General features: G+C 39.7%; 1 protein-coding gene across 4 annotated transcripts in view; it reads left to right on the top strand.

Moving 5' to 3' along the window:
- Window positions 1-13,307, top strand: part of Socs6 (suppressor of cytokine signaling 6) — a 28,969-nt gene extending 15,662 nt beyond the window's left edge. For all 4 annotated transcript variants that reach the window (XM_076555663.1, XM_076555662.1, XM_076555665.1 and 1 more), the window contains one exon: window positions 10,182-13,307. In XM_076555663.1, coding sequence (XP_076411778.1) covers window positions 10,302-11,921 — 1,620 coding nt within the window. In that variant the 5' untranslated portion in view covers window positions 10,182-10,301 and the 3' untranslated portion in view covers window positions 11,922-13,307. The remainder of the gene's footprint in view (window positions 1-10,181) is intronic.
- Window positions 13,308-13,557: the final 250 nt, after the last annotated feature.

Raw genomic sequence — 13,557 nt, 5'->3', positions numbered from 1 at the left:
CACAAGAGACATTATCTCAAAAAACAGCCTCCCCCCCCCCAAAAAAAAAGAAAATGTCTCCATAGACTTGCCTATATACAATCTGATGGAAGCATTTCCTCAGTTGAGGTTCTGTTAATCCCACTGATCAAGAATAAGACCACTACCACAGTTTAAAGCCAAATTTGAAGCAAGCTTTAATTAAATACTGGCCAGTTGGATGGGCTCTGGCTAGGTCCAAACAGGTTCCTGGGAAATGGCCTCAAGTCATGGTTTGTAGCAGCTTAAGAAGGAAAACCCATAATTCATTGCATTTCCCATCAGGTCCAGTCAGGGGCAAGCATACATCTTGACATACCTCCAGCCTATATCCAATTTGGGCAAGCATATATCCTGATGTATTTCCTGCCTGTGAACCAGGTCAAGCAAACTTGTTTGGGGGAGTGAAAAAAGTGTGGCTTGTTATCTCCCATAAAAAATAGCCTCCAGCATTTCAGGAACTATCTGTCCTTGAGCAAGAGGCTTGCAGATCAGAGACATTTTTGTTTCATGCATCTCTAAGGCATAATAATTAAACCTTAAAATGTAACTTTGGCTCTCATAGTTCCTCTTCCCAGATGACCCTGTTTTGCATCAAGTTGACAAGAAAATAACCAGCATACAGCACATAACTTTCTTTTTTTATTCATTCTAACAGTCCTTTGATTAGGTTAGGCATCTACCAACTTTTTCTGTAAAATAGCAAATATAACTTTTGCATGCTATAGAACCTCTTAGCTCCTTGTTTTGAGGAGGCAACCATAGACAATCTGTGATATAGAAGTGTGATAGTTGCTTGATAAAACTAATTTACAGGCACAGAAATTTGAATTTCATATAATTTTCTCATGTCATAAAATATTGTTCTTTTGATTTTAGCCAGCTAGTAGTAATACCATAACTATTTTTCCTTGATGAGCATACAAAAAGAGTGATTAGCTCAGTTTGCCCACAGAGTACATTTTGGGCCATAATACTTTAAAAGTTTAGTCCATTTACATTTATTGATGTCACATTTACATCTGTCATTTTGCCAGTTTTTAAATTTACTTCATTTTATATTTCTTCCTATGATAGGGAACTCTTGTGTTAAATACATCTTTTAAATGTTAACTTCAGATTCTCAGAGTACTTTGTGACTACATCATAGGCCCTTAGTTATTTCTTACCACAATGTACTTCAAAATCATGTTAATTCTGGTAAAAATATAAACTTGCCCTTTCCTATCCTTCTGATTTTTTGTGCTCTTTTGCATACTTTGTATCTGTGTGTGTTGTATGTTGCATCTGCATGAGTACAATTGATTTATATTTTGTTCTTTAAAGCAGAGAAATGAGAGGATTTAAATTAACCTTTACTTTTATCATTTCTAGTCATTGCCAAATGACACTTTCTCTGGAGCACTTTCCTCCTGGTGTGTTTGTAGTTCAGACCTTCTATCACCCCAGCCTCTTTTTAACACATGGATGTTTATGTTCATGCTAATTCTTCCTCCTGATTACCCACATTGCTTTGGCTGTAGAATTCTTGGTAGCAGAATGTCCTTCAGCATTTGAATGTGCCATCCCAGTCCCTTCTGGCCTCCTTTGTCTCCTTTATATCTGTGCTTTCCTTTCTGATGAATCCTTCCTCTCTTGCTCTCAACCTTGCCATCTCCTGCATAGATTGCTTTCTCCAGACTTCAGTAATGTTCCTGAGAATGTATCTTAATACTACTTGACATATGAGCTCAGCTTCAGTTACTTCGTGGGGGAAAGGACTCACAAGCCTCCTTATTGCATCATGCTACAGGTACCCCCTAGGAATATTACTGTTTTTGCCTGTATTTCTGGATGAGGAAACATACTGTGGGGCATGCAGAACATTAGGAAATAAGTGGTCTTGTGAAATGACCCAGGAAGAATGGCTTATCTGTGTACTTGATCTCCCTGTGAATTGTCCTACTTCATTCATGTCAATACATTGAAATAAGTGGTCACTTCTAAGTCATTCACCAGCTTTCAGTGCTTGCATGTTATTCAGAGGAGTCCTTGTGAACTTGGGAGACATTATTAAACTGTCTGAGGCTAATTTGGTTTTTTCTATAACATTGTGGCCTTTTTTTAAGTAGAGCTCTTGTGAGGGGGCAGGAAAGTAAATGTCCTTTTTGGTGCATTCTGACTTCCATAGCTGCAGTCATCAGCTCTATAGTCAGCCAATGAGAGGAGATGTATGGAATCAGATCCCTACTGCTAGTTTGAGTCATTGAATGGTGCAGCATCCTAAGTGCTTTTTTATTGTATGTGATTGCTGACATCTTACGTATCATGCTGGAACCTGAAGTCCTGGAGGTTAGTGCTTTTGTCCTTCAGCCTGTGTTTTTAACTACTGCTTGTAGCTAAGTCTTCAGACTCTTCTGGGAAGTATAATGTTTTGTCAATGTCTTGACAGTCATATGTCTTGTAATGATAGAAGAAGTGGTGAAGGCAAAGAAATGGGTATAAATGAAGGAAACCTGTGGAAATCGTATGAGTGATGGAAACCACTGCTTTGGATGAGTTCAGTTGTCAGGTTGTTAAATGTCAGGGATTTGGCTGGATGAGTTGTAAGCTCTAGGGAATAGACCCATCACAGTAGATTGAGTTATGATTGAATTGAAAAGCAGTGCTGAAGTGAGTGTGGGATGTATAGAATGAGGTCAGACATGAAAAGGTTGTCTTCATTGTGACATTTAAAACTAGGAAGACTTGGACATGGCTAGGCAGGGTTTGAGGGGAGTACCTTTGGCAGAGCCTTGTCTTGTCATACACTGTTCCACTTTGGCAGATAAGGTGGCTTGGAGTGATTGTTACTGAAAGTAACACTGAATAAGGAAAGTGGGCTTTCTGACCATATTTTCCTATTCTTCTAAGGTGTGACTATTGTTGTTCATGTATCACCTGAGGTGTTTAATGTGCCAGTTTAGATGTAAACACACACACACAGAAATAGGACCATTTTTGCATTTTGTTTTATAGCTTTCTTTTTCTCAATAATGTTTTTTGAACATCTTTCTTCACCTGTATGATTTATTTAACTAGTCCATAGATATGTGATGTGTGTGTTGTTGTTGTTTCCTACAGTTTAGGTTAAAGCTGTGTTTTTTATAAGATGAATTATGCATTATAAAGGTGTGTGTAGTGATTAAGTAGACTTTTGAATCAACTGATCAGGTGTGTGATTTTAGGCAAGTGTCTTATGGTGTTTGTGCCTCAGTTTCCCTATTTATTTAATGGGACTATTACTACTTACTACTAGCTGCAAGCATTTGGCCTACTGGTATATGGCATTGCTTTAAGGACATCTCATATATAGGCATATTTTAACTTCATAAGTTACATAAGTGGTAGATTTAGTTATGTCTAAGATCATATCATTGCTAAGGAGAGCTGAGATATGCATAAACTCAGTTTAGTTCCACAGTGTCATAACTGCTTCATCAAATTTACAAAGCTCTAAGATGATAAGAACTGATGAAACCGTGTATTCAAAAGACTTAGTTTCTGTCACTCTGGCAATATGTAGCTTATATTTACCACCATAAACAATGTAAGCAGCAGTAGGTTTGTTTAAACCAAATGATGGGAGGACATTGTTGTCTTATAGCTTTGGCAAAGAACATATCCAAAAGACAAACATGTCTACTTGGTTAAAGTATGTATGAATTGTTTTTCAAATAATCTTACAAAGCTGTTTCCAAATTCTATTTAATCGCCAAGCTATAGTGTTGAGTTTGGGATGTCCTTCCCAATATCATGCTGCTGATTTAACTTCCCCAGTTCCTGGGTGAAGGTATTATCTTTATTTGTATAATTTGTTTTTATTTTATGTTCATTGGTGTTTTGTCTGTGTGAGAGTATCAGAAGCCCTAGAACTAGAGTTACAGACAGGTGTGAGCTGCCATGTGGGTTTTTGGAATTGAACCCAGGTCCTCTGTAAGAGTATCCAGTGCTCTTTACCACTGAGCCATCTTTCCAAGTGTTCAGTATTATCTTTTTTTGTTAAATACTAATTTTTTATTTTATGTATCTATATATATATGTATGTGTGCCTGAATGTAGATGTGTGTACCACACATGTGCAAATGACCTCAGAGGCCAGATGAGGGTCAGATCCTCTAGAACTACAGTTCCAGAAGATTGTGAGCCATCTGATAAGGCTCTAACTAAATTCGAGGCATTAAATCCAGGTCCTCTACAAAAGCAGAAGAATTTTTCACTGGTAAGCCATCTCTCTGACCAAAAGATACTTTTCTTTCACGTTTTTTTTTTTTTTTAACATTACATTTTACCTTTTAAAAGAATTTCATACATGAGTGTATTTACATAATTCCTATGCTTGCCTCTTCCCCCTTTTGATTTTAACAAGAACCACTGCACTCCTTTCGAAAACACATGATCTCTTCAGCTATTGTTGCACATGCATATGTGCACAAACATTGTAAACACCACCCGATGAGCCTTTAGTATTGCTTACATGAATATGTGTTTAGGACTGACAACTTGAGATTGGATTACCTTTCAAGAGGCCCATCGTTGAAGAAAATTAATTCTCTATTAGCCATTGATTGCTTATAGCTCTTTCTCTAGAGGTGGGATTTTGTGAGATTTCTACCATCTGCTTCAGGTTGTCAACTGGTGTTGTCACTTTGCAGGTCTTGTTTAGGTGACTGTATTGTTAAGATTCCATGGGTGTGCTCTCTGTCATATCTCAAAACATCTAGTAGCTGATGTTCTGGACTTTTGGATCTTGGAGTTTTTCTGTCCCCTCTTCTGCAGTGTTCCCCGAGCCTTAGGTGTGGGTTGGGTTGTAGATGTATCAATTGGGAGTAGGCACTCCATGGCCAGTTGTTCTCTGCATTCTGGCCAGTTATGGATTTCTGTGATGGTTTCTCCAGCAAAAAAGGGCTTCTCTGATGAGCTATACTGAACCTGTGAAAATAAGAAAATAGGTATTTAGAATACAGTTGGGTAATATACTGGTTTAGCAGAGTGGCAATAGTAGGTTCTCCTGGGTCTATGACCTCACAGCCAAGGGTAGTTGCCTAAGTTTTCAGTACCAGGTTTGAATTCTTTTCTATTGAATAGACCTTAGTCAAATGGGATGGCTATTGGTTACCCCCAAGATACACATGCCACTATCGCACCCTTTTTGTATATCTTGCTATGCTGGTCATTGTTGTGGTTTCTAGGCCTTACAACTGTGTGGGTCTATTAATTGCTTTTCTCCCTTTGGATAGTCCTCAGGGAGGAGGCTTTCAAGTTAGTTCCAATTTGAAAGGCAGTTTCCCATGCCTGGCAATAGATTTTTTGTTAGCTAGTCTATGGCTCTTAGAAATTTCTGTTTGAGTTTTCAAAATGAGGTATAATTCATCTACAATGAAATCACAGTTTTTAGTACACAGTTCATAAAGTTTTGACAAATGGATCCACCCATTTAAGCCCCACTGTAATTAAGTCCTTATCATCCCCAAATTCCTTGAATTTCTTAAATTTTTAATTTTGGGGAGAGTCAGCCTCTCCAGTATCCCAGGCTGACATTAGACTCCTCCTCCACCATTTTTACTTAAAGAATAATTGACAAGTACTATGGTCATTCAACTTAAGTTTCAGATTTTTTTTCCCATGAATGGTTAGAATGAGCCTCTCATTTCCATGAAACCAGTAGACAATATTATTGCTAATGGCCCATTTTAAAATTTCAAACAAAGGTTAAAATTGTAAAAATCTGTGTCTCTCACCATTGCCTTAACTACTTTTTCTACCTAAGGACTTTTCTAGTGGAATCAGTGGTGATATTCACAAATGTGGTTTTTTTGTAAAAAGCGAAAACAAAAACAAACCCTTTTTTGGTGTTGTATGACTAACTAAAGCATAATATTACAAAATCATGTATGAGCAATGATTCAAATGCAAGATACATTAATTTGTATGAAACAGAGTAAAAGTAAACATCTTGATGTAGTTTCAGATTTCCAGTACAATTTAACTTTTAAGAAATTATCATTTGGGGCTGGAGAGATTGCTCAGTGTAAATGTAACCAATCGTCTTTTTAAAATAAGAAACACAGAGCCAATGTAAAAAAGAAAGCCGAGAGGTCAGAGCTCAGAGATAAAATCTTACCTCCTGCAGTGCTCCTAGCTTCCCCGAGAGAGGGAGGTACTTCCTGTGTCTCTGTTTAAATAATCTTTCTGTTCTGCCTTCTCATTGGTTGTAAACCCAACCACATGACTGCCTCATCACTGCCTGTAAGTACCGCCCTCCAGGTCTTAAAGGCATATGTCTCCAATACTGGCTGTATCCCTGAACACACAGAAATCTACCTAGCTCTTCTAACCACCACGCTCTTACTATGGCTCTAATAGCTCTGACCCCAGGGCAACTTTATTTATTAACATAAAATTAAAATCGCATTTCAGTACAAATAAAATATCACCACAGCTCAGTGGATAAAGTACTTGCTACACAAATATGAATACCAGTGTAGCTGGAGTTTTCTCCAGTCCTGCCTTGGCCTGCAGCCACTCAGACCCAAACAAACACACAGATGCTTGTATTAATTAAAACTGTTTGGCCTAATGGCTCAAGCTTCTTGCTAGCTAGATCTTACATCTTAAATTAACCCATTTCTATAAATCTATACTTTGCCATGTGGCTTGTGGCTTACCCGTAGCTTTACATCTTATTTCTCATGGCAGCGGTGGCTGGCAGTGTCTCCTGACTCAGCCTTCCACTTATCAGAATTCTCCTCTCTGCTTGTTCGGCCTATACTATACTTCCTGCCTGGCTACTGGCCAATCAGCGTTTTATTTATCAACCAAATCAGAGCAACACATTCACAGCATATAGAGCGATATCCACAGCATACCAGAGTTTGGATCCTAGAACTCATGTAGAAAGATGGATGTTGTAGCCCACCTCCTGTAACCTGAGTGCTAGGGGGCCAAAGATAGACAGATTCCCAAAGCTCATTAGAATATTGAGCTCTAGGTTCATCTAGAAACCCTGTCTCAAAAAATAAGAAACAGTAGTAGAGGAAGACATTGCAACATCAACTTCAAATATTGATGGAGGAATATATCCACATGTACACATATATGTGGATGTGCGAACAGACACATGTACAGAAACACAAAACAACCACTCCTTGAATTTATATACTATCAAAGAAAAATATGCACATATTTTTATAAAAGTATATAAAAGGTATTAAGCAAAATATCTTTTCTTTCCATGGTCTCTGTTAGATTTTTTTTTCTTACCCTTGGAATATTGGAAAGAGCATATTGAAAGAAGAAATGCAGAGGCAGATGTAAGCTCAGCTGCGTTCTCTGTCAGCACAAGATTTTTAGTAATGTGAAATGGTGCTACTTTTCTCTCTTACTGTTTTTATTGCTTGGAAAATAAAGTTCTTTTTCAGGAAATTGATTTATGTTAGTGCATAATGAGTATATTAATGCTTTTAAATAAACAGATAAGTATTTTTAAACTCAGTTTTAGTTTCTAATAGGACAAATTTCAACAGACACAAAATACATAATTAAAACATTTTGTGATTCCCAAACAGCATTTTTCAAAGTCTTCTAAGAGACTAAAAACACAGAAGGTGGAAAGTTTGAGGAGCACTGACCTAAGGACTACACCTGTAGCAGGGTGTGTGGCACAGGGGAAGAACTCGCTGTTCCCAGGAGCAAATGATTTCACTTCATTGGACAGGTTTTAATTTCTCTGAGACTGAGGTTCCTTTTTGTAAAATGAGGGTAACAGAACTACTTTGTTAACTTTAAATCATTGTTTGACATGTCTCTAGTTTTTATAGTAGATGTTAAAATAAATGGTATGCAAGGATACCTGGAACCATCCCTTTAAAAAGAGGTGGTAGCGCCCAGAGTGAGGGGGCCCCCACCTGTAATCTCAGCACTTGGGCTCATTGAGTTCAGGGTTTTTGTTGGGCTTCATAGTAGTTTTACACCAGTTGGTCTACCCAAGACCTTGTCTTAAAAAAAAAAAAAGTTGTAAAAATGCAGTTAGATGTTATTTTCTGTCTATAGAGTATTCTTTTTTTTTTTATTTAAACAGTTTTTAATGTTTAGTGTATGTGTGCTTGCATATACTATTGTTGTTTGTATGTAGGTCAGAGGACATCAGGCTTAATGGCAAGTACCTCTACCTGCTGGGCCACCTCCCTAGCCCTGTAGAGTTTTTTGTTTGTTTGTTTTGTTTTGTTTTGTTTATACCTAAATCCTTTTCCTTTGAAGTACCATACAAATTTTCAAGTGTATGCTTAAACTTAAAACTTTGAATTAGAAAAGTGGCAAGATTGATTCAGAACTTACTTGGGCATAAGACAGATGGTAATCCTATAAAAAGATGGCATATATTTTTGGAAGTGCAAACAGGAAAATAGATACTCTTTAAAAAATTCTAGAGTAGTCTTTGCCTAGAAGCTGCAGGAAAGAGATTAAAAAACATATGGCTTAATTGAGCTTCTACTTTCTAATATCTAGGATTTGATCATGTTCCCTTAATATTAGAATCGGTTGCATATGCATTAGTAGCATTTTTCAAGTAGATACCTGCCAAGTGCTTTTCTCATCTGTGGTGCAGCTATGTGATAATGGCAAACAGGACTGTTGGAACCCCAGGTTTAGTGACGTCACTTACCATTTAAGAATCAGCTACCAAGTCTATCTGAGAGTTAGCCTCTGTGCTTGGGGACAAGACCAGGTACTTAGTGAGTTCACTTAGGGTACAGCTTAATGTTTAAAGTAGCTTGTGCTCCAAATATTTATAAGTATTCTATTTTTACAGTATTGTAGCATAAATCTTAAAAGTTCTTATTAATAAAATCAAACCTGAAGCCAGTTATTGGGGTGAATGCTGGAAGATCAGAACAAGCCACAGCCACCTCACCTCACCAATTCCTCAGCTGATTCTGTTTCCTCAGACTGGAAGGAAGCCTCTGAGTCCTCATCTAGAATGAATCTCAGCTGAACTACTTCTTGAAATCCTGAAAGCTTAACCAGGCTAGTTCCTGGTTTTCACACCTTATATACCTTTCTGCTTCTTGCCATCACTTCCTGGGATTAAAGGCGTGAGTCACTGTGACTGGCTGTTTCCTGTGTGGCTTTAAACTCACAGAGATCCACATGGATCTCTGCCTCCCAAGTGATAACATTAAAGGCGTGTGCACCACCATTTTCTGGCCTCTATATCTAGTGGCTGTTTTGTTCTCTGACCCCAGATGAGTTTATTCGGGTACACAATATTTTGGGGAACCAATACCACCGCACAGTATCTTTCAAAAACAGTATATGACAGTGAGACTTAAAACTGCTGCTGCTTTTTGTGGAGATGATGTAGCTGTTCCTCTTGATAAGTTGTCTGGTCTGAGTGGTTTCATTGAGCATGATTTCATGCAGATTCTGTCTATACATCAACCAGCTGCTGTCTGTAGTTACAACAACACTTGTCAGATTCTTTTCTGCCCTCAACTCCCACCTGTGTTAGCAGTGTGTTTGAGATGAATTTGGGTTATAATTTACCATTCCTATATATGTCCCTTCTACTGGCTTAAGATGGTAACTAGCATTCATATTATTGCACTGTATTGTGTGTGTGTAGTAGTGGCCCAGTGAGTTAGAGCTGTGGTCTCCTGATAATCAGCTGCATTGCACTAAGTAGTTGGAAAGGTGTTACGTTTTTTCTTCTTCTAGACAGGCAGTGCCCCTGTGATGTCCAAGAGCTGTGGCCTTCAGGAGTATGAGGAGCCATAGAAAAGGCTGGTCTCACAGTACATGTGTGTGCTTGAAGTGAGGGTTTGTTCTTCCAGGGCGTTCACAGTGCCCTCACTGTGCTTTGCTCCTTCACCTGGTGCACGGGCAGTGCTGAGTTTGCTCCTTCAGAGCTGGTGCAGAAGATGAGCCTGGTCAGATAGAATAGTAAACACCAAACAAAAAACAAGGAGTAAATGAAGGACCTAGTATTTGCCCAATGCCCAGTATATAGCAGGCAGTTATCCTAAACTTCAGGGTGAAATTCCTAAGAATAGATTTGGACTCTTTTGTTTTGAAGCTTAAAAAAAATTGTTTTATTTGAAAACTAAAATGTTTAATTTTTTTTTTTTTTCTTTTTTGGAAAATAGCTCCAGAGGTTGAATGAAGCTGGGCAGAGTTCATCCATGAAGCATCACAGCCCCTCCCGATGTTTGGGGATAGCTGCTCCAGAGAGAAATTGACCCGTTTGGATTAGGTAACTAGTCACAATGAAGAAAATTAGTTTGAAAACCTTCCGGAAATCTTTCAACCTGAGTAAAAGCAAAGACGAAACCGAGTTCATGGTGGTTCAGCCCCAGTCCCTCGCTGGCGACTTCGTGAAAGATGACTCCTTATTCGGGAGCTGCTACGGCAAGGACATGGCCAGCTGCGACATTGGCAGTGAGGAGGAGAAAGGGAAGAACAGGTCCAAAAGTGAAAGCCTGATGGGCACCTTGAAGAGGCGATTGTCCGCCAAGCAGAAGGGCAAGGGCAAGGGTGGGACTGCACCCACAGACGAGGACACCTTCTCCTCAGCTTCAGCGCCTGGGGGCCTCAAGGACGTGCGTGCCCCACGGCCCATCCGTTCTACATCATTGCGCAGCCACCACTACAGCCCCACACCCTGGCCGCTGAGGCCCACCAGCTCGGAGGAGACATGCATCAAGATGGAGATGCGGGTGAAGGCCCTGGTGCATGCTGCCAGCCCAGGCCCTGTCAATGGTGTGCGCAAGGAGCTGCGGGAGCTGCAGCCCAAGGAGCTGCGGGACCTGCAGCCCCGGGAGCTAAGGGACCTGCAGCCAGAGCCACGCCCAGAGTCCCGCTGCAGCCCTGGTTCGCCCGGGGACCTGCGCCTCCATCTGGAGGAACACGTGCCTGTAGTTATCGGACTCATGTCTCAGGACTACCTTCAGTACACCGTGCCTTTAGAAGACGGGATGTGCCCTCTGGAAGGGCCGCGCAACTGCTGCCTGGACACGTCCTCGCCCATGGAGGTGTCGGCCGTGCTGCCAGGGGCCAGCGCCTTCTCCGAAGACGACAGTCAGGTGGACCAGGATGTGGTTGTAGCCCCAGAGATCCTTGTGGATTCTTCGGTGAACAACTTGTTGATTGGCACCACAGGAGTCATGTTGCAGAACCCTAGAGCAGGTCATGACGATGCCCCTCCCCTCTCACCATTGCTACCTCCAATGCAGAATAACCCAATCCAAAGGAACTTCAGCGGCCTCTCAGGCCCGGACATGCACATGGCCGAAAGCGTGCGCTGTCATTTGAATTTCGATCCCAACTCTGCACCTGGGGTTTCAAGAGTTTATGACTCGGTGCAGAGCAGTGGGCCCATGGTTGTGACAAGTCTTACGGAGGAGCTGAAGAAGCTTGCAAAACAGGGGTGGTATTGGGGTCCTATCACACGCTGGGAGGCAGAGGGGAAGCTGGCAAACGTGCCTGATGGTTCTTTTCTTGTTCGGGATAGTTCTGATGACCGCTACCTTTTAAGCCTGAGCTTTCGTTCCCATGGTAAAACACTTCACACTAGAATTGAGCACTCAAACGGTAGGTTCAGCTTTTACGAACAGCCAGACGTAGAAGGGCATACATCTATAGTTGACTTAATTGAGCATTCAATCAGGGACTCTGAAAACGGAGCATTTTGTTATTCACGGTCACGGTTGCCTGGATCTGCGACTTACCCGGTCAGACTGACTAACCCAGTGTCCCGGTTCATGCAGGTGCGCTCTCTGCAGTACCTGTGCCGCTTCGTCATACGTCAGTACACCAGAATAGACCTGATTCAGAAACTGCCTCTGCCAAACAAGATGAAGGATTATCTGCAGGAGAAGCACTACTGAGAGATTAGGAGCCCTGCTTCTTGCACTTGGGGTTCAGAAACAAGACTGGAGTACAGTTTACAGACGTACATCGCCATTGAAGTCTTTGCTGCCATAACTATTTTAGTTTTTATGTCTGAAAGGGTCATCAATTTGTTCAGGGGTGGGGAAGTGTCTGCAAGGTGTCTTGAGTTTATTTTGATTCTTTGGAAAGGGTTGTCTTGAGTCTTGAGGATCTAGAAGTGTGAGTTATCTTTCTTTAATGTGCAGAATAATCACAATGTGAATGACCAGATTCTCCTTAATGCTCCCCTCCCAGTCCTTTGCTGCTATCCACTGTGATTCTTATGCATTAAAGCACATTTCATGTGTATTCAACCCTAAGTAAAGTTGAATGAAACGTAAAGAATAAAAATTGCCATGACGTTAAATGGCCCAGTTGAATAAATGTGTGGGATAAAACATATTTACATATACACTGAAAAATGATTTTTTTAAGTCTCACACTTTAAAAAAGATTTATTCAGAATTCTGAATTGACACAGTCTTGGTTAATGGAATGTAAATCTGCAACATATCTTGTACAACACTTTTCTAAATTATTTTCTAAAGATGTGATAATTGTTTTGAGTTTTTCTGTTGCCTTCATTTTCATCTTGTGGTTTGTCTCTTTTGATAAATGGCCTTACATTAAAAATTGTAAACAAATATATACCCAATTTAGAAATTGTTGCCTTTTCTGTCATTAAACTCGGGTACAAATTGGCATAACTTAAAGCCCTGTAAAGCCCAAACCGTTGTTACAAAAGTGAGATAACCCTGGTTTCTTGTGAGCAGTGTGTATGGGTGTGTGTATGAGAGAGGTTCTTTGAGTTAAATGTTTGATCTGTGATTTTAGTCAATACTTTTCTTCCATAAACTTGACAAAACAAGTTTCATAAATGAGTTGTATTTTCTTACATTAAAGTTTATATAAAGTTGTAAATTGATTTGAAGAGAAAAGTTATTTTGAATTTGACTTATCTTTCTTCTGTGTAGTCATTACAGTGTGCTGGGTTTGACCATTCCCTAAATGACATCGATTAAATAATTGGAAATTGTGATGCATTGTGTGAGAAAAACTGTAAAACCATATCAGATATGCAAAAATAGTTTCCTGCTGTGACTGCCCTTTGAAGATTATGCTAATTATGCTAATTCTTAAGTAACTTGGCATCTCTCTCTCTCTTTTTTTTATCATTGTGTTAGAGAATGATGTGCCAGGTTTTAAAGCTTATTTTGGAATATAGACTGTTAAGTTCAGAGTTCTGCAGTGGTGTTACTAAAACTATTAAGTGATAGTATTTAAAGATTGCCCCATTCAGAAAGTATTTCCAGCCACACATGCTTTAAAAAAAAAACAAAACACATCACAAGGGGAAAGGTCTTAAGGTCAAACTTTCTGGCTTTGTCATCCAAACATATCTGTATCTTTAAATTTTTCTCTATTTTTCTAGGGTTAGAATTGAGATATTACAAGAAAAGGCACAATGCCATTGTGTTACAGTGTTAATGGCATCTTGACTTCTAAGGAGCAAGGTACTTACTTTTGATGGAATGTTGGTTGGACCTTGTTACAAAGATTTTCATTTTCTGATGTCTTTCGTCTAATATGATG

Source organism: Peromyscus maniculatus, chromosome 19 (assembly GCF_049852395.1).
Source record: "Peromyscus maniculatus bairdii isolate BWxNUB_F1_BW_parent chromosome 19, HU_Pman_BW_mat_3.1, whole genome shotgun sequence".
NCBI lineage: Eukaryota > Metazoa > Chordata > Mammalia > Rodentia > Cricetidae > Peromyscus > Peromyscus maniculatus.
Note: the sequence above shows the minus strand (reverse complement) of the source record. Positions and strands in the feature narration are given on the sequence as shown.